Below are 26,500 nucleotides of genomic sequence, written 5' to 3'. Positions count from 1 at the left end.
ACGGGCTCGTGGTAATGGCTGGAGTGGAATAAGTGAAATGGTATCAAATACAGTGCCTTGCGAAAGTATTCGGCCCCCTTGAACTTTGCGACCTTTTGCCACATTTCAGGCTTCAAACATGAAGATATAAAACTGTATTTTTTTGTGAAGAATCAACAACAAGTGGGACACAATCATGAAGTGGAACGACATTTATTGGATATTTCAAACTTTTTTAACAAATCAAAAACGGAAAAATTTGGCGTGCAAAATTATTCAGCCCCTTTAAGTTAATACTTTGTAGCGCCACCTTTTGCTGCAATTACAGCTGTAAGTCGCTTGGGGTATGTCTCTATCAGTTTTGCACATCGAGAGACTGACATTTTTTCCCATTCCTCCTTGCAAAACAGCTCGAGCTCAGTGAGGTTGGATGGAGAGCATTTGTGAACAGCAGTTTTCAGTTCTTTCCACAGATTCTCGATTGGATTCAGGTCTGGACTTTGACTTGGCCATTCTAACACCTGGATATGTTTATTTTTGAACCATTCCATTGTAGATTTTGCTTTATGTTTTGGATCATTGTCTTGTTGGAAGACAAATCTCCGTCCCAGTCTCAGGTCTTCTGCAGACTCCATCAGGTTTTCTTCCAGAATGGTCCTGTATTTGGCTCCATCCATCTTCCCATCAATTTTAACCATCTTCCCTGTCCCTGCTGAAGAAAAGCAGGCCCAAACCATGATGCTGCCACCACCATGTTTGACAGTGGGGATGGTGTGTTCAGGGTGTTGCTTTTACGCCAAACATAACGTTTTGCATTGTTGCCAAAAAGTTCCATTTTGGTTTCATCTGACCAGAGCACCTTCTTCCACATGTTTGGTGTGTCTCCCAGGTGGCTTGTGGCAAACTTTAAACAACACTTTTTATGGATATCTTTAAGAAATGGCTTTCTTCTTGCCACTCTTCCATAAAGGCCAGATTTGTGCAATATACGACTGATTGTTGTCCTATGGACAGAGTCTCCCACCTCAGCTGTAGATCTCTGCAGTTCATCCAGAGTGATCATGGGCCTCTTGGCTGCATCTCTGATCAGTCTTCTCCTTGTATGAGCTGAAAGTTTAGAGGGACGGCCAGGTCTTGGTAGATTTGCAGTGGTCTGATACTCCTTCCATTTCAATATTATTATATATACTTCTTCACAACAGTATCTCGGACCTGCCTGGTGTGTTCCTTGTTCTTCATGATGCTCTCTGCGCTTTTAACGGACCTCTGAGACTATCACAGTGCAGGTGCATTTATACGGAGACTTGATTACACACAGGTGGATTGTATTTATCATCATTAGTCATTTAGGTCAACATTGGATCATTCAGAGATCCTCACTGAACTTCTGGAGAGAGTTTGCTGCACTGAAAGTAAAGGGGCTGAATAATTTTGCACGCCCAATTTTTCAGTTTTTGATTTGTTAAAAAAGTTTGAAATATCCAATAAATATCGTTCCACTTCATGATTGTGTCCCACTTGTTGTTGATTCTTCACAAAAAAATACAGTTTTATATCTTTATGTTTGAAGCCTGAAATGTGGCAAAAGGTTGCAAAGTTCAAGGGGGCCGAATACTTTCGCAAGGCACTGTACATCAAACGTGTTTGATGCCATTCGATTAGCTCGGTTGCAGCCATTATTATGAGCCGTCCTCCCCTCGGCAGCCTCCACTGGTGAATATATTTAGTATAGTTTTATTTAAAAAGCATAAGCTCTGAGGAGCCTCCATTGGTGCACACGTACACACACACACACACACACACACACACACACACACACACACACACACACACACACACACACACACACACACACACACACACACACACACACACACACACACACACACACACACATGCCTTTAGGCCTGTTAAAGATTGTAGATCTTCACCCAAAAATATATTTATTACTTTCAAGTTCATGAAATTGGATAGTAAAGTAGCTGTTACGATGGTATTCATCAGTGTGAATGCTTTGATTTAGTTCCACTGGTTTCAAAGAAGAAAGACTGCAGCATGTTTCAGGATAATTTGTATCAGGTGTTCAGGATATGGAATGTTTGGCGACTGCACAGCAGTTAAATGTTCAGATACTTGTAGTGCCTGTAGAAATGTTAATAAACAATGCATAAAGTGCTTCCCTTTCACTTAATAAGAGGAAACAGGAATAAATATGAACCCCAATACAGCAAAAAAAAATCACATTTGATTGACAGTAGCTTAACATCAATTCCCCTTGAAAAGACAAAACTATTAAAAAAATAAAAATTTACAAGACAGAATCTCGAACTTGAGATGTTTTATTTTTCCAAATCCATTTATTTCATTACGCCCAGAGCCATAATCCCTGTAGTCCCTAACTGGATGTCAGCACTCTTTAGTATTTCAAGGAACAATGCCAATAACCACAAGAGACTGAAGAGGATGAGGGAAAGAGTGGACATATTTGATGCTAGAGAGGTGTGCACTCAAGCTCAAACCAGCTCCATGGATTTGTGTGGACGCACATCTCCTTTCTGAGAACAATTACCGAAATGTCAACTGAACGGCCGCCCAACTTCAAAAACAGACTGGCTATCTAACAGAAGCTAATGCCACCATGACGCATGTGGATGGCAAGCTGTCTATTCCAAAATGTATGATTTCTCTGATGTGTGTTCTAGAACTAATAAGGCCAGAGCATTCTTATTCTGTACCTATAAAGTAGCGACCGGTCAGACCAACTGACTACACTTTCAAAATGTACTTTTCGATCTCTATTAAAATGAATGGCTGTCAAATTTAAATGACCTTCCAGATGCTGATGAAAGGGGAGAGTGGGGTAAGTTGAGCCAAATGGGTAGTATGAGCTACCCTTGTTTCTAAGAAACCATACACAAAATTTATAATTTGGTCCAAATACCGTATGAAGAGCTTTGAAATGTTGGTAATGGCTCACATCCACACCATTATCCCAGAAACCCTAGACCCACTCCAATTTGCATACCGCCCAAACAGATCCACAGATGATGCAATCTCTATTGCACTCCATACTGCCCTTTCCCACCTGGACAAAAGGAACACCTATGTGAGAATGCTTTTCATTGACTACAGCTCAGCGTTCAACACCATAGTACCTTCAAAGCTCATCACTAAGCTAAGGATCCTGGGACTACACCTCCCTCTGCAACTGGATCTTGGACTTCCTGACGGGCTGCCCCCAGGTGGTGAGGGTAGGGAGCAACACATCTGCCACGCTGATCCTCAACACTGGAGCTCCCTCGGGGTGCGTGCTCAGTCCCCTCCTGCACTCCCTGTTCACCCACGACTGCATGGCCAGGCATGACTCCAACACCATCATTAAGTTTGCAGACGACACAACAGTGGTAGGCCTGATCACCGACAACGACGAGACATCCTATAGGGCGGAAGTCACAGACTTGCCTGGGTGGTGCCAGAATAACAACCTATCCCTCAACGTAACCAAGACTAAGGAGATTACTGTGGACTATAGGAAAAGGAGGACCGAGCACGCCCCCATTCTCATTGACGGGGCTGTAGTGGAGCAGGTTGAGAGCTTCAAGTTCCTTGGTGTCCACATCAACAACAAACTAGAATGGTCCAAATACACCAAGACAGTCGTGAAGAGGGCACAACAAAGCCTATTCCACATCAGGAAACTAAAAAGATTTGGCATGGATCGTCAGATCCTCAAAAGGTTCTACAGCTGCAACATCAAGAGCATCCTGGTTGCATCACTGCCTGGTACGGCAATTGCTCGGCCTCTGACCGCAAGACACTACAGAGGGTAGTGCGTACGGCCCAGTACATCACTGGTGCTAAGCTGCCTGCCATCCAGGACCTCTACACCAGCCGGTGTCAGAGGAAGGCCCTAATAATTGATTGTCAAAGACCCCAGACACCCCAGTCAAAGACTGTTCTCTCTACTACCGCATAGCAATCGGTACCGGAGTGCCAAGTCTAGGACAAAGAGGCTTCTCAACAGTTTTTACCTCCAAGCCATAAGACTCCTGAACAGATAATCAAATGGCCACCCGGACTATTTGTATTGTGTGCCTCCCCCCAACCCCTCTTTTTACGCTGCTGCTACTCTCTGTTTATCATATGTGTATAGTCACTTTAACTATACATTCATGTACATACTACCTCAATTGAGCCGACCAACCAGTGCTTCCGCACATTGGCTAACCGGTCTATCTGCATTGTGTCCCACCCACCACCCGCCAACCCCTCTTTTACGCTACTGCTACTCTCTGTTCATCATATATGCATAGCCACTTTAACCATATCTACATGTACATACTACCTCAATCAGCCTGACTAACCGGTGTCTGTATGTAGCCTCGATACTTTTATAGCCTCTCTACTGTATATAGCCTGTCTTTTTACTGTTGTTATATTTCTTCACCTACCTATTGTTCAACTAATACCTGTTTGCACTGTTGGTTAGAGCCTGTAAGTAAGCATTTCACTGTAATGTTGTATTCGGTGCACGTGACAAATAGACTTTGATTTGAAATATTTAGGAAGAGGTCATAATTTCAAGGAGTCTGTAAAGGAAGGAACCACATTGAAAAAGTGGTAAGCAAGTTAGGGCCAAAAAACAGATTTTCACAAAGTCTAATTAATTTATTGTGTTAGAGGATTCATGATTTTTGTATCTAAACCAAAGTAGATCATTTAAAGATCTTTCTATATATCAGTTGGGGTCTCTATAAGCTTCAGTATGAGGTCCTAAACCTAGCATGAAATTGCATCCTTGTAGCTGTGCGGGCTAATAGTCTAAATGTTTTCCTTGGGGTAAGTGTTTTCTTCCCAGGCGTAATGCAAGGAATTATAGCTGGGATATAAGTTAACAACAGGACCTATGTTAAAAAATGTACAAAGTGTTTGTTAGAAGTAAAGATACCTTAATAGAAAATGACTCAAGTAAAAGTGAAAGTCACCCAGTAAAATACTGCTTGAGTGAAAGTTTAAAAGTATTTGGTTCTACATATTCTTAAGTATGAAAAGTAAATGTAATTGCTAAAATATACTTAAGTACCAAAAATAAAAAATACAAATAATTTCAAATTCCTTATATTAAGCAAATCAGTGAGAGCTTCATGAAATGGGTTTCCGTGGCCTAGCAGCCGCACACAAACCTAAGATCACCATGTGCAATGCCAAGCGTCGGCTGGAATGGTGTAAAGCTTTCCGCTATTGGACCCTGGAGCAGTGGAAACGCGTTCTCTGGAGTGATGAATCACGCTTCACCATCTGGCCGAATCTGGGTTTGGCGGATGCCAGAAGAACGCTACCTGCCCCAATGCATAGTGCCAACTGTAAAGTTTGGTGGAGGAGGAATAATGGTCTGGGCTGTTTTTCATTGTTTGGGCAAGGCCCCTTAGTTCCAGTGAATGGAAATCCTAAAGCTAAGGCATACAATGAGATTCTAGACGATTCTGTGCTCCCAACTTTGTGGCAACAGTTTGGGGAAGGCCCTTTCCTGTTTCAGTATGACAATGCCCCTGTGCACAAAGCGAGGTCCGTACAGAAATGGTTTGCCGAGATAGGTATAGAAGAACTTGACTGGCCTGCACAGAGTCCTGACTTCAACCCCATTGAACACCTTTGGGATGAATTGGAACGCCGACTGCGAGCCAGGCCTAATCGCCCAATATCAGTTTCACCTCACTAATGCTCTTGTGGCTGAATGGAATGAGATGTTCGACGAGCAGGTCATGTGTATGTCATGTGTATTAATTCTGATTATTCCCTGGGATTCTCAACATCCTGAAATAACTCCCTTGACAGATGCTGAATGTAAAAAATGTCCAAACTCTCCCCTACAATGAAAGCCTGTGGGAACATCAAAGGCCCTAATAAAACCTGGAGGAGAATTTTTAGTGTGACTCCAGGATGAGGCCGAGCTATTCTTCTCACACACTAACCCGGGGGTGACTTCAGTCTGGTTGAGTCAAACCAAAGAGCTTTCCAGAACGTTTGCAATCTGAGAGAGAAGATGTCTGCTTTATAACTTATCTTTGGAAGACCGAGCTGGGTCAAAACGTGTTGCACCATACATCCACTGACATGTTAAAAACGTTCCTGGTCTGCTGCACTTTTTCAAACCGTGAGAGTACATGTCCTTGTACTGTGCGTACTATGGTTACCTACAGTATTTTTTTAATGACATAAAATGCTTTACAATTCAATCAGTCAACCAAAAGAGGGAGCAACAGTCACAAGACAAAGTGCAGAGGAGAGAACCCTTGAGAGGAACCCTACTGCTGACTTAGTGAGTGTTTCTGTATCGCTCTATCCCTTACCTCCACAAGTCTTCCCGTCATATGTAGCACAGACCCAGTCATGGCATTCACAGCGTGGTCCATAGTAGTTCCCTGGCTCTGCGACCTGGCATATGCAAGCCCCACAGTCACACTCTCCCCTACCACTGCAGATAAGGCCTTCAGGGGTCTTGCACCGCCGTTGGGACGACTCAGCAGACAGCGTACATACCTGCCTGGGAAAACAAGAGGATTAGCTTTTTATATCTCAGTAGCCTATAGATCACATATTCGATGTATGTATTAAGTATATTATTATCAACACAATCTCCATAACTGGCCATAACTGCAGCAACAGAGAGATGGCATGGCTGGCCCTTTTAATTATGGCGTATGGGGCAGTCTGTGGAGCTGTCTATTGATTGTGGAATGTGTTGACATTAAGGTTAGGGTTTAGGTTTGGGATAGGGTTAGAAACAGAAAAAAATAAAAGTAAAAAATTATTGCCTACAACTGGGATTGAACCTGAGAGACCATTCTTAATCCCCAATGTCCTATAGTGGGGCAGTTAAGCAATAAATCATTCACTTCTTTGATAAAAGCACCACATTTGGAAAAGATGTAGATTCATGTACCCTGAAAATATTTAGATTGAAGCCACCCCAGATTTGACCCCTGGCGTCCGTGGCGACCATCTTACAAAATGGCTGCTGTCGTTAGCACTATTTATCTGGACTTTTTCAAGACAAACGCACCAAATTTGCTTTGAGGTAGATTAATTTACCCTGAATAGATTTAGATATGGAGCCACCACAGATTTGGCCACTGGAGACCTTGGTAGTCATCTTAAAAAATGGCCATAGATGGTAATGCAATTTTACATTATTATTACATCATTACTTATTTTGAGACAATCACCACATTTGGCACAGAGGTAGATTTAGAGGTAGATTTAGGTACCCTAACATTTTTAGATATAGAGCCACCACAGATTTGGTCCCTGAGTGCCATGAATGCCATCTTACTAAATGTCCCCAGGCTGTACAACTATTTTACAAACATTAAATCTACAAAACATCATGGCATATAGTGTACTTCTTTGACTTTTGAAAGTCATAGCCTATACTTCTTGGCTTGAATCTTCTGAATGCCAAAAAGACTTAAAGGTGCAGTGCAGTCAAAAACTTGTTATATATACACACAGTACCAGTCAAAGGTTTGGACACACCTACACATTCAAGGATTTTGTCTTTATTTTTACCATTTTCTATATTATAGAATAATATTGAAGACATCAATACCATGAAATAACACATATGGAATCATGTAGCAATCAAAAACGTTGTATATTTTATATTTGAGATTTTTTTTTAGCCACCCTTTGCTTTGATGACAGCTTTGAACACTCTTTGCATTCTCCCAACCAGCTTCACCTGGAATGCTTTTCCAAAAGTCTTAAAGGAGTTCCCACATATGCTGAGCTCTTGATGGGACAAACTTCCAGAAGGACAACCATCGCTGCAGCACTCCACCGATCAGGCCTTTATGGCAGAGTGGCCAGACGGAAGCAACTCCTCAGTAAAAGGCATATGACGGCCCTCTTGGGGTTTGCCAAAAGGCACCTAAATGACACTAACGATGAGAAACAAGATTCTCTGTTCTGATGAAAATAAGATTGAACTCTTTGGCCTGAATGCCAAGCGTCTGGAGGAAACCCAGTACCATCCCTACGGTGAAGCATGGTGGTGTAAGCAGCATTATGCTCTGGGTATGGTTTTCTGCGACAGGGACTGGGAGACTAGTCAGGATCGAGGGAAAGATGAGCGGAGTGAAGTACAGAGGGATCCTTGATGAAAACCTGATCCAGAGTGCTTAAGACCTCAGAGTGGGACGAAGGTTCACTTTCCAACAGGACCACAACCCTAAGCACACAGCCAAGAGAATGCAGGAGTGGCATTGGGATAAGTCTCTGAATGTCCTTGAGTGGCCCAGCCAGAGACGGACTTGAACATGATCGAACATCTCTGGAGAGACCTGAAAATAGCTGTGCAGCAACGCTCTCCATCCAACCTGACAGAGCTTGAGAGGATCTGCAGAGAAGACTGGGAAAAACTCCACAAATACAGGTGTGCCATGCTAGTAGCGTCATGCCCAAGGAGACTCGTGGCTGCCAAACTTTCTTCAACAAAGTACTGAGTAAAGGGTTTGAATACTTATGTAAATTAGATGTTTATTTTTTTTATTTGTAATACATTTGCAAACATTTCTAAAAAACAGTTTTTGCTTTATCATTGTGATGTATTGTGTATAGATTGATGAGGGGAAAAAAAGATTTCATCAACTGTGAAATAAGGCTGTAACCTTACAAAATGTGCAAAATGTCAAGGGGTTTGAATACTTTCCGAAGGCACTGTATGTACTGGGGTGGGAACATAAGGGAGGAGGAGAGGTGGGCCTCTCTGCATACAGTGTGTCTATAATACATTTGTTGTATATATGTATTAGAGCTGTCTGTCAATTACATTTCTCATCTTGGCCTTTATTCTTATGTGTTATAGGTACAGTGCCTTCAGAAAGTATTCATACCTCTTGTCTTGTTCCACATTTTGTTGTGTTACAGCCTGATTGATCTTTTCACAAACATCGACACACAATACCCCATAATGACAACGGAAAAACGTGTTTTTAGACATTGTTGCTAATTTATCGAAAGTGAAATACAAAAAGATCTCATTTACATAAGTATTTATATATATATATATATATATATATATATACCCCTCAGTCAATACTTTGTAGAAGCAAGTTTTGCAGCGATTACAGCTGTGAGTCTATCTGGGTAAGTCTCTAAGAACTTTCCACACCTGGATTGAGCAACATTATTATTTAAAAAAATCTTCAAGCTCTGTTAAATGTGTTGTTGATCATTCCTAGACAACAATTTTCAGGTATTGCTTTAGATTTTCAACTAGATTTAACTGTAACTTGGCCACTCAGGAAGATTCTCTGTCTTCTTGGTAAGCAACTCCAGTGTAGATTTGGCCTTGTGTCTTATCCTGCTGAAAGGTGAATTCATCTCCCAGTGTCTTGTGGAAAGCAGACTGAAACAGGTTTTCCTCTAGGATTTTGCCTGTGTTTAACTCCATTTTGTTTCTTTTTTATTAACTATCCAGTCCTTAACAATTACAAGCATACCCATAACACGATGCAGTCACCATTTTGCTTGAAAATATGGAGACTGGTATTGGATTTGCCCCAAACATACAACTTTGTATTCAGGACAAAAAGTTAATTGTTTTGCCAATTGTTTTGCAGTATTACTTTAGTGCCTTGTTGAAAACCGGATGCATGTTTTAACATATTCCAAAGCATCTTCCCACGGCTAGGTACCCATAACTTGATGCAGCCACCACTATGCTTGAAAATATGGAGAGTGGTACTCAGTAATGTGTTGTATTAGACTTGCCCCAAACTTTGCAAACAGGATGCATGTTTGGGAATAATTTGTATTCTGTACAGGTTTCCTTCTTTTCACTCTGTCAATTAGGTTAGTATTGTGTCGTCAGTGTTGTTGATCCATCCTCAGTTTTCACCTACCATTAAATTCTGTAACTGTTTTAGTCACCATTGGCCTCATGGTGAAATCCCTGAGCATATTTCCTTCCTCTCCGGCAACTGAGTTAGGAAGCATGCCTGTATCTTTGCAGTACAATTAATAACTTCAGCAGGGTCAAAGGGATATGTCTGCTTTAAAAAAAAAGACCCATGTACTAATAGGTTCCCTTCCTTCTTTGCGAAGCATTGGAAAAAGTCCACGGTCTTTATGGTTGAATCTGTGTTTGAAATCCACTTTACAGATAATTACAGATCCACTTTACAGAAATCCACCTTTCAGATAATTGTATATGTGGGGTACAGAGATGAGGTAAATAAAAACATTATGTTAAACACTTATTTCACACAGAGTGAGTCCATGCAACGTATTATGTGTCTTAAGTTCATTTTTACTCTTGATCTTATTTAGGCTTGCCATAACAAAGAGTTTCAATACTTATTGACTCAAAACATTTCAGCTTTTCATTTTTAATACAAAATATAGAAAAACATTCCACTGTGACATTATGGGGTGTTGTGTGCAGGCCAGTGCCAAAACATCTCAATTTAATCCATTTAAAATTCAGCATGTAACACAACAAAATCCGTAAAAAGTCAAGGGGTGTGAATTTTTTCTGATCGCACTCTACATTCTATATCTATGCTATACCTTTCCTCATCCCTTCTTTTAACTTTTTCCATTTTCTTTTGGGGAATAGTAATGTGTGTTTCCTTTGGTAAACAGTGCTGGTCTCTGGTAACAATCCCCATCTCAAGAGTCAAGAATGCCTCTGTTCACTCTTCCCTCACTTTCTTCCCTCATTTTATTTCCTGTGAAAAAGTAATTTGTCTATAGGTGCAAGGTGACTGTGTGAAGTTTTACAGCTTTAATTGTAATCGTACTCACTTTCCCTTTCTTTCTGACTGTTTCTCTCACTCTCTCTGTCTTCCTATCCTCTCCTCTCTCTCCATGCCGCTTCCCCTCTCTTGTTTTTCCTCTCTTTCCCCCTCTCTCTCTCTCCCACCTTCTCCGTCTCTCTCAGACTGTAAATCTTTTGTGGCTCCTGAACGTTCAGCTCTGCAAATGCTGTAGGAGTATCTCACAAATGAATGGATCATCTCATTGTAATGTAATTTCTGTTACTATTCACGTCCTATTTTAAGCATAATGTGAACTAACCAATACCTATGAACTAACTAATACCTAGTGTACTCTAAAGGCAGGAATACCTCCTATGGCTGGTGAGCTACTGTATGACAACAGCTAACCAGTGCAATATAAGAAGATGGTCATTTGACAATAGCTATAATGTTTCTCTGTGTTATGTAATTCGACTGATAATGGCCGAGGTTAGAGCTGGGGTAGAAACCTACAGTCTACAGACACAAGTATGTCAATGTTCAATGTTCAGGAAAGAGAGACAGAGTCCCGAGTCATTTCAAATAGGTTAAAAGGAAAGGAAACCTACTCAGTTGTACAACTGAATGCAGTCAACTAAAATGTGTCTTCCGCATTGAACCCAGGTTGGAATGGACAATGAGAACCAAGAAAAGAACATACTGTACAGATACAGATATAGGATCTCAATTTGATCACTCTCTTGTTGCTGAGAATATTCCTGCAAAGCAGGAAATGCAAACTTGTAGTGTATATGAGTTTTTCAAAGGATTCTAAAGTTAGCAATTTTCCACTTTGAAATTTCAGACTTGATTTGCCCGTACAAAAAATGTATCACCCCCTACAAAAATGTTCCTTAATTATAATCGACATAATTATTCACATTTCCTGTTGTTGCAGAACTATTTTCCTGCTGTAGCAAACTGGCTGTACAGTCATTCCACTTGGACTGCAACTCCAGACGGGCGATCTTTCAAAGCTTTTGTTTTGCTGTCCCACTCACTCGGAGATTTCCCAGTGAGTCTTTTGGTCTAGGTTTCTGACATTCTTTTCTATTCCTGGCCTCACATGCTAAGGCCTTTCCTGTTCAGGAACAGCAGAAATATTCCAAGGGGTGAGTAAAACCCAAATATCAAATATTCCTGCCACTCTCAATTTGATAAAGGAACAGCTTATTACACTCTTTATGGAATAATGCATGCATACCTTATCTAAAAGAAATGGTGGCACATTAACAAACACAAACCAACCAGGGAGAAAAAACTCAACCCTGCATTTGAGCTATGGGCTACAACAACATACTGTTATTAATCCTTGACTTCACCGTAGCTGTCACATGTACAGTAATGGTACAGAAAGCCTCTATATTTCCCAATTAACATGTGCTGTGGATTTTGGGGGGCCTACCACCCAACCACATAACACAACAACAAACACCCTACACAGCCTCAACATTGGCCACATTCACACGCGCTCGCGCACACACACACAGCCCCCTGGTGCACCTATTTTGAGTAAATAACTCCTTCTCTCCTCAGCTGAGTCCAGTTTACAGACTATGCTCTGCAATGTCATGTGGCAATACTTACTGCAGGCTCCCCTTCAAGGCCAAGGCAAAGGAAGATGTGGTTTCCCACATTCACATCAGACAACTATGTCACTGTCTATTTTTGTTTAGTTTTGTGTAGTATCATAAGAAATGCAGATGCATGATACAACACACCACAAAACAAGCACTCATGACATTTCAAGGGAATGGTTTCATATCCTGCAAATGCAGCTTGATCTATGAATGTGTAAAACAAATTGTTATCAACACTTTGTACAGATACAGTTCATATGACAGACATTCTTTTCCACTATTGATGTAACATTTGTTCAATAACGTTTCAAAATCACATCATGTCCTTTGAAAACACCAGTGCAGAGGTAGCAACTTTCTTACGTGTCAATAAAATAAAAAACTTGTACTCCATAATAGAGAATCTGACAGTACAAACTTAACCAAACACATTTACGTACACTACTGTAACGGCACCTTTTTCTACTTCTAAACGTTCACCCAGTCAGCAGATCTCACCTCTCTCTGCCCTCTCTCTCTCTCTCTCTCTCTCTCTCTCTGTCTTTGAAACCCCCAAACTAAGTGAAAAAGAAAGCCATGGTGAAACTCCAAAACTCACCCCAGCGATTGTAACAAACTTTGCTCGACAGCCGTGAGCAGAATAAGAAGCAAGGGAACTAACATACAGTTCACCAAAGCCTCCGCACGCATGTTTAAATCCCACAGAAACCTGGAGTGAAGTCGCCTACAAGAATTTACCCCCTTTTTTCCCAAACAGAGGGAGAGCTAGAGGGAGCGAGGAAGAGGAGGAGTGAGGAAGAGAAGGAGAGAGAGAGGGAGAATGAGCAACGGGTTGGACAGAACTGGTCAACCCTTCTCTCTCTCCATACAAGTGCCTTTGATTAGTTGTGACTCTCTCCTGGGCAGGAGTTGGAGAGGAGGAACCTGCCAAAAAAGAAAAGAAAAGTTCAGTCACAGTTATGTAATTAGAAACAGTCTTTCATACATATGATTTATCGTTGTTTTTTTCTCTTTCTTTCCTGAGTCCTGAGTTTCTTGATCAAAGACAAGTATTGAATCAAAAGTACCCTAATAGGTACTATACCTGACCATGGTCAAACTAATGAACACATTTTGCAAAGCAATATTCATTGAGCATTTAAATATTTTATTAGCATTTTTCAATTGTGTACATTTAAAAAAAATAATTATAGGCCTATTTAGATTTTTTTATTTTGTGATTATTGGAAGACACCTGACAAATGACTGATTCCCACAATCCTGCAATTCATTAATTGTGGGTGCAATTTATTTTTACTGTTGCAATACAGTTACCTAAATAATTGTCATATATTGAATTTCCATGTCATGATTGCACTGACTGGTGGGTTTTTAAGGATTATGGACTTGTCTAAACCAATAATATACACTGATTTAAGCCACGCAGGCACTGCCAACCAACTGACGCTGCATGCTATTGCCAGGAAAATCCTAATTTTGGTGGTATATTTTCACTATTTAGGATTTCTATTTGAGGCCTGTGGTCTGCCAGTGCCTGTTTCAGCTTGCCCCAGTAGCCTACCTACTGTTGCTGGGGGGATGAATTTGCGCAAACACTGCCGCAGCTGCAGCCGTCTGCTGCTGATGTGATGAGAGGAATGAGCTGCAGGGTCGCTAAAACTAGTCTCTGGCTAAATAACTTTTGTAATTTCATTGTTTTTTTTACCCAGCACGCAACCAGTACTATTTGTACTTATTATGGATCCCCATTAGCTCTTCCTGCTCATTCACAGATTTCACAACACACTGTGTGCCCTCAGGGCCCTATTCCACCACTACAATATATCTACAGTACAAAATCCATGTGTAAGTGTGTGTATGCATGTGTCTGTGCCTATGTTTGTGTTGCTTCACAGTCCCCGCTGTTCCATAAGGTGTATTTTTATCAGTTATTTACATATCATTTTACTGCTTGCATCAGTTACTTAATGTGGAATAGAGTTCCATGTAGTCATGGCTCTATGTAGTACTAAGCACCTCACATAGTATGTTCTGGACTGTGAAGAGACCTCTTGTGGCATGCCTTGTGGAGTATACATGGGTGTCTGAGCTGCGTGCCAGTAGTTCAAACAGACACCTTGGTGCATTCAACATGTCAATACCTCTCACAAATACAAGTAGTAATGAAGTCCATCTCTACTCCACTTTGAGCCAGGAGAGATTTACATGCATATTATTAATATTAGCTTTCTGTGTACATCCAAGGGCCAGCCATGCTGCCCTGTTCTGAGCCAATTACAATTTTTATGGAACCTGAACCCATGACTGAACAGTAGTCCAGGTGTGACAAAACTAGGGCCCGTAGGACCTGCTTTGTGTTGTTAAGAAGGTAGAGCAGCGCTTTATTATGGACAGACTGGACAAGCACTTTGAGACTTTCCTATCAACAGGACCTGAAGTAAAAGTTTCTCAGTGTCGTGGCTGAAAAAGGACATGTATAATATGTCTAATACAACTAACTGGTTTTTCTATGCATCGTCAAGACCGAACAGCAGCTTTGGGTAAGGTTAAGGGTGGAGGACTGTCTCTTTGTTAACAACACCTGGTGCACAATCTCTAATCTCACTTCTAAAGGAAGTGGCAAAGTTTTGAGTTAGAATACCTTTATGATAAGCTGCAGACCACACTATTTCTCAAAAGAGTTTTCATCTATATTTTCATAGCTATTTACTGCCACAAACCGATGCTGGCACTAAGACCGCACTTAACGAGCTGTATAGGGCCATAAGCAAACAAGAAAATGCATATACAGAGGCGGCACACCTAGTGGCTGGTGATTTTAATGCAGGAAAACTGAAATCCGTCTAACCTTATTTTTACCAGCAGGTCACCTGTGCAACTAGAGAGGAAAAAACTCTAGATCACTTTTACTCCAATCACAGAAAAGCATACAAAGCTCTACCTCGCACTTTATTTGGCATATCTGACCATAACTCTATCCCTCTGACTGCTGCTTACAAGCAACAACTCAAATAGGAAGTACCAGTGACATGCTCATTACGGAAGTGGTACGATGAAGTGGAAGCTATGGGGCTGTTTTGCTAGCACAGACTGGAATATGTTCTGGGATTCATCCGAAAACATTGAATAGTTTACCACATCAGTCACCGGCTTTATTAGTAAGTGCATTGACGACATCATCCCCACAGCAAGTATACGTACATACCACAACCAAAAATCAGGGAACATCCGCACTGAGCTAAAGGCTAAATCTGCCACTTTCAAGGAGTGGGACACTAATCTGGACACTTGTAAGAAATCCCGCTACAAACTCTGGATTACCAGATTACCAGGACACGTACTCAGAGCATACCTACGTTTCAAACAGACCACCATAGTCCCTGTGCCCAAGAACGCCAAGGTAACCAGTCTAAATGGCCATTCCCCCGTAGCACTCACATCTGTAGCCATAAAATGCTTTGAAAGGCTGGTCATGGCACACATCAACACCACCATCCCAGACACCCTGGACCCACTCCAATTCGTGCACCGCCCCAACAGATCCACAGATGATGCAATCGCTATTGAACTCCACATTTCCCTCTTCCACCTGGACAAGAGGAACACCTACGTAAGAATGCTGTTCATTGACTCTAGCTCAGCATTCAACACCATAATGCCCTCCAGGCTCATCACTAAGCTCCGGAACTGGAACTGAACACCATCCTGTGCAACTGGATCCTGGACTTCCTGATCGGCCGACAACCCAGGGGCCCCTCTCCAGTGCTTAGTCCCCTCCTGTACTCCCTGTTCACTCACGACTGCGTGGCCTCGCACGACTCCAACACCATCATTACGTTTGCTGACAACAGCAAACAGTGGTTGGCCTGATCACCGATGATGAGACAGCCTATAGAGAGGAGGTCAGTGACCTGGCAGTGTGGTGCTGATCAAAGGAGCTGATCATGGACTACAGAAAATAGAGACCATCCATATCAAATAGCTGTAGTGGACTGGGTCGAGAGCTTCAAGTTCCTTGGTGTCCACATCACAAAGGAATTAACATGGTCCACACACACCAACACAGTCGTGAAAAATGCACGAGAATGCCTTTTCCACCTCAGGAGGCTGAAAGGATTTGACATGGGCCCTCAGATCCTCAAAAACTTCTACAGCTGCACCATTGAAAAAATCTTGGCTGACTGCATCACAGTTTGGTATGGCAACTGCTTGGTATGCCACCTCAAGGCGCTACAGACACCGCACGGCAAGTGATACCGATTCACCAAGTCTGGAATCAACAGGACTCTGAACAGCTTCTACCTCCAAACCATAAGACAGCTAAATAGTTAATTACATATCCAATAGCTACCCGAGTATTGGCATTGTGTCACGCCCTGGCCATAGATAGGCTTTTATTCTCTATTTCCGTTAGGCCAGGGTGTGACTAGGGTGGGCATTCTAGTTTCTTTATTTCTATGTTTTCTATTTCTTTGTGTTTGGCCGGGTGTGGTTCTCAATCAGAGGCAGCTGTCTTTCGTTGTCTCTGATTGAGAACCATACTTAGGTAGCCCTTTTTCCCACCTGTCTTTGTGGGCAGTTGACTTTTGGGCACATAGGGCAATGTAAGCGCACAACGTTGTACCTTGGTCCTCTTCTTTTAACGGCCGTGACACATTGACCCTTTTTGCAGTAACTATACTGACTTATCACATAGAGTACCAGTCAAAAGTTTGAGCACACCTACTCATTCCAAGGTTCTTCTTTATTTTTACTGTATTCTACTCTGTAGAATAATAGTGAAGACATCAAAACTATGAAAAAACACATATGGAATCAGGTAGTAACCAAAAAGTTGCAAAAGAAATCGAAATATATATTATTTCCTCATGAGACCTAGTTTCATAATAGCTATTGGTGGTTTTTGTGACTGCACTTGAAGAAACGTTAAAAGTTCTTGAAATTTTCCGCATTGACTGACCTTCATGTCTTAAAGTAATGACGGACTGTCGTTTCTCTTTGCTTATTTGAGCTGTTCTTGTCATAATATGGACTTGGTGTTTTACCAAATAGGGCTATCTTCTGTATACCAAGCCTACCTTGTTACAACACAACTGATTGACTCAAACGTATTAAATTAACTTTTAACAAGGCACACCTGTTAATTTAAATGCATTCCAGATGACTACCTCATAAAGCTGGTTGAGAGAATGCCAAGAGTGTGCAAAGCTGTCATCAAGGCAAAGGGTGGCTACTTCTAAAATATATTTTGATTTGTTTAACACTTTTTTGGTTACTAGATAATTCCATTTGTGTTATTTCATAGTTTTGATCTCCTCACTATTATTCTACAATGTAGAAAACCATTAAAAAAAAAACTTGAATGAGTCGGTGTCCAAACTTTTGACTGGTACTGTATGTTCGCTGCTATTGCTATTAAGATCTGGTGCAACCAATTACCTACATAATACACATAATTTGTTAAATAAAGTCCATCTGTGTGCAATCAAAAGTGTCACATGATCTGTCACATGATCTCAGTACATATACACCTGTTCTGGGCCCCAGAGTCTGCAATACCACCAAGCAAGCGGCACCATGAAGATCAATGAGCTCTCCAAACAGGTCAGGGACAAAGTTGTGGAGAAGTACAGATCAGGGTTGGGTTATAAAAAAAATATCATGAACTTTGAACATCCCACAGAGACCATTAAATACATTATTAAAAAGTGGAAAGAATATGGCACCACAACAAACCTGCCAAGAGAGGGCCGCCCATCAAAACTCACAGACTCACAGACCAGGCAAGACTCACAGACCAGGCAAGACCAGGCAAGGAGGGCATTTATCACAGTGTAGATTGGAGTATCGATCCATAGGACCACTTTAAGCCATAAACTCCACAGAGCTGGGCTTTATGGAAGAGTGGCCAGGAAAAAAGCCATTGCTTAAAGAAAAAGGTAAGCAAACACGTTTGGTGTTCGCCAAAAGGCATGTGTGAGACTCCCCAAATATATGGAAGAAGGTACTCTGGTCAGATGAGACTAAAATTAATATTTTTGGCCATCAAGGAAAACGCTATGTCTGGCGCAATTCCAACACCTCCCTGAGAATACCATCCCCATCGTGAAGCATGGTGGTGGCAGCATCATGCTGTGGGGATGTTTTTATTTGGCAGGGACTGGGAAACTGGTCAGAACTGAAGGAATGATGGATGGCACTAAATACATGGAAATTCTTGAGGGAAACTTGATTCAGTCTACCAGAGATATGAGACTGGGACAGAGCTTCACCTTCCAGCAGGACAATGACCCAAAGCATACTGCTAAAGCAGCACTCGAGTGGTTAAAGGGGAAACATTTAAATGTCTTGGAATGGCCTAGTCAAAGCCCAGACCTCAATCCAATTGAGAATCTGTTGTATGACTTAAAGATTGCTGTACACCAGCGGAACCCATCCAACTTGAAGGAGCTGGAGCAGTTTTGCCATGGAAAAATCCCAGTGGCTAGATGTACCAAGCTTAATTGCTGCAAAAGGTGGCTCTACAAAGTATTGATTCTGGGGTGTGAATAGTTATGCATGCTCAAGTTTTCTGTATTCCTGTCTTATTTCTTATTTGTTTCACAATAAAACATATTTTGCGTCTTCAAAGTGGTAGGCATTTTGTGTAAATCCAATGACATAAAACCCCAAAAAACCTGCTGTAGTTCCAGGTTGTTAGGCAACTAAATAGGAAAAATGTCAAGGGAGGTGAATACTTTCGCAAGCCACTGTAATTCATTTCCAGCCATATTCATCCAGTTTTGTTGAATAGGAAATACATCATATACAACATTTAATATTTTAATATTGGTCAAATCAAATCACATTTTATTTGTCACATGCGCCGAATACAACTTACCTTACCTGCTCATCAAGTGCCCCCAGATCCCTGTGGGTTGGGATTCTCCTGGCTCCAGCGACACAATCCACTCATCAACAGGTCTAATTTACCACTAGGTCACTTGGGAAAGTTATGGAGTTTATTTTCATTCCAAACTCCATTATTACTATTGTATCCTTAGACCTCAGAAAGTACTGCTTCATATTTTTTTGTTGTTATAGCTAACACTAATAATATTCTCTACACCACTCTCTTTTTTTGTCAAATCACATTAGTGTGCGGGAAGGGATGCAGCTACCCCCTGTTCAGAAATGCACACTGCTGCAAGCTGCATCACTGCCAACGATGGGCCTCTACAATCTTAAGCTCATCTACAGAAGCAAACTAAACTGACATTTAAATGCTCACCTTGGCAGAGAAGTTAAATATAAGGCCTGGGCTACAGATAAGGAGTTTTCACCCAGGCCCTGCTCTTGCCCGCCCCTCCAGAAACCTCGTTCTTAAAGCTAAAGATCCGGATAACATTCTGCGGATGTGTTTTTTAATTCGTTTTTCTAACATAGCTGCTGCTCACACACACTACCTTAGCTGCTGGAGCAGGTAATGGAGCAGATAATGGCGCTGGAGGGGATAGCTGCCATTTTACGGGCTCTTAACTATTTTGTGTGTTTTTTTGTGTTGTTTGTAACTTATTTTGTACGTAATGTTTCTGCCACAGTCTCTTATGAGCGAAAATAACTTCTGGATATCAGAAAAGCAATTACTCACCTTAAACTGGACAAAGATTTTTAATTTAATGAGTCGGACACAAAGGATTTACTCCAGATACCAGACCGGGCCCAAATCCCCGTCATTCGCATGAATAGAAGATGCCGATACAGGTCCGGGTGCCTTGTGGGTAACCAGCCACTTCCATCTGTCCTATTGACCAATGTGCAATCATTGGAGAATAAACTGGATGAGCTCCATTCAAGACTATCCTACCAATGTGACGTTAAAAACTGTAATATATCTTATGTTTCACTGAGTCGAGGCTGAACGGCAACATGGATAATATACAGTTGCTTGGTTTTTCCCATGAATCTTCAAGACAGAACAGCTGCCCCCAGTAAGACAAGGGGTGGCGGCCTGTATCTTTTTGTCAATAACAGCTGGTGTGCGAAATCAAATATCTAAGGAAGTCTCAAAGTTTTGCTTGCCTGAGGTAGAGTATCTCATGATAAGCTGTAGACCACACTATTTACCAGAGTTTTAATCTATATTATTCGTAGCCCTATATTTACCACCACAAACTGATAATGGCACTAAGACCACACTCAACGAGCTGTATACGGCCATAAGCAAACAAGAAAATGCTCATCCAGAAGCGGCACTCCTAGTGGCCTGGGACTTTAATGTAAGGAAACAAATCTGTTTTACCTCATTTCTACCAGCATGTTACAAGTGCAACCAGAGGAAAACAACTCTAGACTATCTTTACTCCACACACAGATATGCGTACAAAGCAATCTCTCGCCCTCCATTTCTATCCTCCTGATTCCTGCTTAAAAGCAAAAACTAAAGCAGGAAGTACCTGTGACTCGCTCAGTACGTAAGTGGTCAGATGACACAGATGCTAAGCTACAGGACTGTTTTGCTAGCACAGACTGGAATATGTTCCGGAACTCATCTGATGGTATTGAGGAGTATAGCACATCAGTCACCGGCTACATCAATAAGTGCGTCGATGACATTGTCCCCACAGTGACCGTACGTACATACCCCAACCAGAAGTCATGGATTACAGGCAACATCCACACTGAGCTAAAGGGTAGAGCTGACGTTTTCAAGGAGAGGGACTCTAACCTGGACGCTTATAAAAAATCTTGTTATGCCCTCAGACAAACCATTACGCAGGCAAAGCTTAAATAGAAGACTAAGATTGAATCCTACTACATCAGCTCCAACACTCATCGGATTTGGCAGGACTTGCAAACCACTACGGACTACAAAGGGAAGCCCAGCCACGAGCTGCCCAGTGACACAAGCCTACCAGACGAGCTAAACAAATTCTATACGCGCTTCGAGACAAGCAACATTGAAGCATGCATGAGAGCACCAGCTGTTCCGGACAGCTGTGTGATAACGCTTGCCGTAGCCGATGTGAGTAAGACCTTTAACCTTTTCATGCGTTGAGTTCCAAATATCTCTATTAGTCACCCCAGCGTGAGTTTTTTTTATGCACGTGATGTTAGAATGTTCTCTTCATTCCAGAATGTGATTGTTACACAACAGTACATTTAATCCGCGCTGCCCTCAAACCAAGGCACTGTTTTTATTTATAGGCTGTATTCAACTTGTCAATTTCTAATTATTTTCTAACAAGTTTTTATTCTCTGAGAACAGTTGGACTTGAGGTGTGTTCCACCTCCTCATTCAATCACATAAAATTAGTTATTTTTACTTTTGTGGACATTTCTGACCCGGACAAAATTCCCCAAGCACTTCCCAATTGTTTGTGCAGTTCAAGTCTGCAGACATTTGCGCATCTCCCTTCAGAACAGGATCTGCACCCGTGTTCACATTTTCTGTCTGTTGCCCGCGTCGTAGTCATTGTTGTTTTCGTTACCAATAATAACTTTGGAAATGTGTGCGTTTTTATCAAAGTAAGTGTAACGACTTTCATTAGAAGAAGGTGAAGACCAAGGTGCGGCGTGGTACGTGTTCATATTATATATTCTGACTGAACACTGAATACAAAATAACAAAAAGAATAGCAGAAACTGTTCTGACAGGTGCAACAAACACTAAACAGAAAATAACCACCCACAGCTAACAGCGGGAAAACAGGCTACCTAAGTATGGTTCTCAATCAGAGACAACGAAAGACAGCTGTCCCTGATTGAGAACCATACCTGGCCAAAACATAGAAATACAAAACCTAGATATACAAACATAGAATGCCCACCCACATCACACCCTGACCAAACAAAAAATATAAACATACAAAGCAATCTACGGTCAGGCCGTGACAGTAAGTGCCTTACTACATCATAATAGTTTCTGTATGTAATTTCTACTGTAGCTCACTGTATGTATGGAGCATAATATAGTTGTGTATATTCCTTATAACCGCGGACACGAGGTAACATTCCTCATTTCATAACCTTTATGATGGTATTTTCAATTGTGCTTATGAAGCTAGCTACATTCTTCTATTAGCTCTGTAAAACAATGCTAATTGCATCAGAGAAGTATTAGCTTGTGTTATATATTGAAGCTACCATGGCCTTATGACTCCCAAGTGGCACAGCGGTCTAAGGCATAGTGCAAGAGGTGTCACTATAGACACCCTGGTTCAAATCCAGGCTGCGTTTCTATCAAAGTAAGTGCCTTATTATGTTATAATAGTTTATGTATGTGAACTGGACGTCCAATTAGAAAAAATACCTTGTTCAGTGAACTATTTTTGCCATTAACGCCAGCAGAGTTGATCAGATTGAAAAATATATTTGTTTTCCCGACTGCATTCCACAAAGCTGTTTATCATGTCTGCCTTATCCACTGCCCCCATTTTGAGATCATAGTCAAGCACACAGTCTGGTTTGATCTTTCTCTCTCCCGTCAGGTGGTCCACCTTCCCTGTGGCTGACATGGTGGCTGTATGGACAGTGGAGAGGACATGGAAGTCTCGTTTGTTATGCCCCTTTACTGCCAGCTGTTGACCGTTCTCCTTGAACTCCACCTCCCCTCTCTGCATCTTCCTGCATCCAAATGCCGGTTCCTCCTTCCTGTTCGACCTGACTGTGCTACAGGCCCTGTGCTGTTGGAGAGCAGATGCTGGAAGAGTGTGGGACTGCTGTAACAATTGTCCACAAACAAAGTGTGTCCCTTGCTGAGATGAGGAGCCAGCATGGTCATCACCACGGACCCGGACACCCCAAGCCCCTCATAATATTGGATGTCAGTGGTGGACCCTGTGTAGACTATAATGTCCTGGACAAATCCTGTCTTCATGTCGCACATGACAAAGACCTTGACCCCAAACCTGTGCATTTTGGAGGGAATGTATTGACGGAACACCAGCCTACCTTTCCATACCAACAGGGACTCGCCAATGCATAGGTTGTTGTATGGCACAAAGACCTGACCAAATGCTGATGTCAGGCTGGTAAGAACATTTATTATTTTGTATAACGGGTCATTTAGGATGGCAGTAGCATTTTTGACGAAACGCAGGCATAGCAGCAGAACTAGGAAGCAGTCTTGGGAAAAGAGGGTGGCAGGTTGCAAACATCTGTGCTCCAGTATTCTCTTACAGAGTTGTTTTTTTACTATCCCCATGAGAAGGACTGTCACCAGGAAGGTGAACATTTCACTAAATGTGGTTGTCCCCCATTTAGCTTGTTTACCCCTCACTCCTGGCTCTCTCTTCTCCTGTAGCGATTGGTCTCCTCTACTGTGTCTCCCACCAGCTCCCCTGTCAAAAACAGCTTGAAGCACTCTGCCTCAAATGGAAATGGCAAGGGGAGTTGCACTCCAGACTGGGACTCATCAAAGCAAACAGCAGGGCCAGGAGGGGTGAAATGGCTGGCGGCCTTCCAGCTACCACAGAACCTCCGTTCTTCATCCACTGTCGGTCTGCCTCCATCACCACCAGCATCTTCAAAAGGGACCTGGGACTTTGTCAGTGGACAAGGAGTCCTCCGATTCAGGGTTCTCAATGGCTGGGGGGCAGCTCCTCACTGTCACTGTCAGAATCTGATTCCTGACTTTCAGACTCATTGTTTTATATCTCCAGAACTTCGCATTTTTGAGTTGTCTCCTTTTGAAAGACATTGCTAATGCTACAGCTTATCTCACTAGCTACATACATAAACAACAACACTGAATTGCTCAGAGTGGGAGTGAGAGACTGCTGGCATGCACCAATTGTATCAATAAATCACGATCAGAAAATGTTTTGTGGTAATTATTTATATATTTACTGTTTTATTCACATTTTCAAGTTATATTGACAAATCATGCATTCCGATTCTTGCATAGATTGTAATGGGCACATATTATGTGTGTAAAATACTTATTTGAAGGTTGTACTGATTATGATGAGCTAAGCTAATTCCAGCTATGTGTGGAGCCATGTTTGTTGACATACAATGCATTCTGGGTGTCACGTAATCGTCTGTCGGACCAAAGATGTTACAACAAAATGAGGCGAGTAAAATGTTTCTGAAAAAAGACAGTGTGGCCAGATCAAATGCTGATTGTTGATTCATTCGTTCTAAATAAGTGTTTTAATTAAGCGTTCTAATCACACCGGTGTGATGGTACGCTACAGGGATCACTGTGTGAAAAGGTTCAACAGGTCAACATTCACAAGGCTGCAGGGAACACACAGATTACCAGGATGTGTACTCCGAGTATGCTCTGACCTACTGGCAAGTGTCGTCACTGACATATTCAACCTGTACTTGGCCGAGTCTGTAATACCTGCATGTTTCAAGCAGACCACCATAGTTCCTATACCCAAGAACACCAAGGTAACCTGCTTTATTGACTACAGACTCGTAGTCTTCACGTCTGTAGCCATGAAGTGCTTTGAAAGGCTGGTCATGGCTCACATCCACAACATCATCCCAGAAACCATAGACCCGCTCCAATTTGCACACTGCCTCAATAGATCCACAGATGACGCAATCTCTCTCTCTTGAACTCAACACTGCCCTCTCCCCCCTGGACAAAAATAACACCTACGTGGGAATGCTGTTCATTGACTACAGCTCAGCATTCAACACCATAGTGCCCTCAAAGCTCATCACTAAGCTAAGGACCAGGGACTAAACACTTCCCTCTACAACTGGATCCTGCACTTGCTGATGGGCCACCTCAGGTGCCACGCCGATCCTCAACACGGGGGCCCCTCAGGGGTGTCTGCATAGTCAAAATCCTGTACTCCCTATTCACCCATGACTGCATGGCCCAGCACGATTCCAACACCATCATTAAGTTTGCAGACGACACAATGGTGGTAGGCCTGATCACAGATGACGATGAGACAGCCTATAGGGAGGAGGTCAGAGACCTGGCAGTGTGGTGCCAGGACAACAACCTCTCCCTCAACATGATCAAGAAAAAGGAGATGATTGTGGATTGCAGGAAATGGAGGGCCGACCACCCACCAATTCTCATCGACGGGGCTGTAGTGGAGCAGGTTGAGTGCTTCAAGTTCCTTGGTGTCCACATCACCAACAAACTATCATGGTCCAAACACACCAAGACAGTCCTGAAGAGGGCTCAACTATGCCTATTCCCCCTCAGGATACTGAAAAGATTTGGCATCGGTTCTCAGATCTTCTAAAAGTTCTACAGCTGCACCATCGAGAGTATCTTGACTGTTTGTATCACCTCCTGGTATGGCAATTGCTCAGTCTCTGACCGCAAGGCGCTACAGAGGGTTGTGCATACAGCACAGTATATCACTGGGGCCAAACTTCCTGCCATCCAGGACCTTTATACCAGGAGGTGTCTGAGGAAGGCCCTAAAAATTACCAAGAAACTCCAGCCACCCTAGTCAAAGACTATTCTCTCTCCAGTAAGCAGTACTGGAGCGCCAAGTCTAGGTCCAAAAGGCTTCTCAACAACTTCTACCCCCAAGCCATAAGACTGATGCACAGCTCATCGAATGGCTACCTGGACTATTTGCATTGACCCCCCCCTCCCCTTTTTTTACGCTGCTGCTACTCACTGTTTATTATTTAAGCATAGTCACTTTACCCCCACCTTCATGGACATATTACCTCAATTACCTCGACTAACCTGTACCCCCGCACATTGACTTGGTACCGGTACCCCCTGACGAGCTCAGAGTAAGAATCTCCTTCTAGAGAGACATCAGGGATTGTAAAATATTCTGTTTCACGGAAACATGATTCTCTCGGGATATACTGTCCCCATCAATGCAGCCAATTTGATTCTGAGTACATTGCACAGACAGGAATAAAGAACTGTCCGGGAAGAAGAAAGGCCGGAATGTATGTTTCATGATTAACTACTCATGGTGTAATTGTGATAACATACAGAACTCAAGTCGCTTTGTTCACCCAACCTAGAATACCTCACCATCAAATGCTGAGAGTATTTCCTCCCAAGATAATTATCTTCGGTTATAGTCACAGACGTGTATATTCCCCCTCAAGCCGATACAACGATGCGCTCAAAGAACTACACCGGACTTTATGCAAACTGGAAACCATATATCCTGAGGCAGCATTTATTGTTGCTGGGGATTTTAACAAAGT

General features: G+C 42.2%; 1 protein-coding gene across 1 annotated transcript in view; it reads right to left on the bottom strand.

The window, feature by feature from the left end:
* The window catches only part of LOC139380491 (integrin, beta-like 1), a 121,650-nt gene extending 108,406 nt beyond the window's left edge, over nucleotides 1-13,244 (bottom strand). Inside the window, exons 1-2 of the mRNA XM_071123190.1 lie at nucleotides 12,960-13,244; nucleotides 6,330-6,523 (exon numbers count right to left, since the gene is read on the bottom strand). Coding sequence (XP_070979291.1) covers nucleotides 6,330-6,523; nucleotides 12,960-13,051 — 286 coding nt within the window. The 5' untranslated portion in view covers nucleotides 13,052-13,244. The remainder of the gene's footprint in view (nucleotides 1-6,329; nucleotides 6,524-12,959) is intronic.
* Nucleotides 13,245-26,500: the final 13,256 nt, after the last annotated feature.

Source organism: Oncorhynchus clarkii, chromosome 22, assembly GCF_045791955.1.
Source record: "Oncorhynchus clarkii lewisi isolate Uvic-CL-2024 chromosome 22, UVic_Ocla_1.0, whole genome shotgun sequence".
Taxonomy (NCBI): domain Eukaryota; kingdom Metazoa; phylum Chordata; class Actinopteri; order Salmoniformes; family Salmonidae; genus Oncorhynchus; species Oncorhynchus clarkii.
Note: the sequence above shows the minus strand (reverse complement) of the source record. Positions and strands in the feature narration are given on the sequence as shown.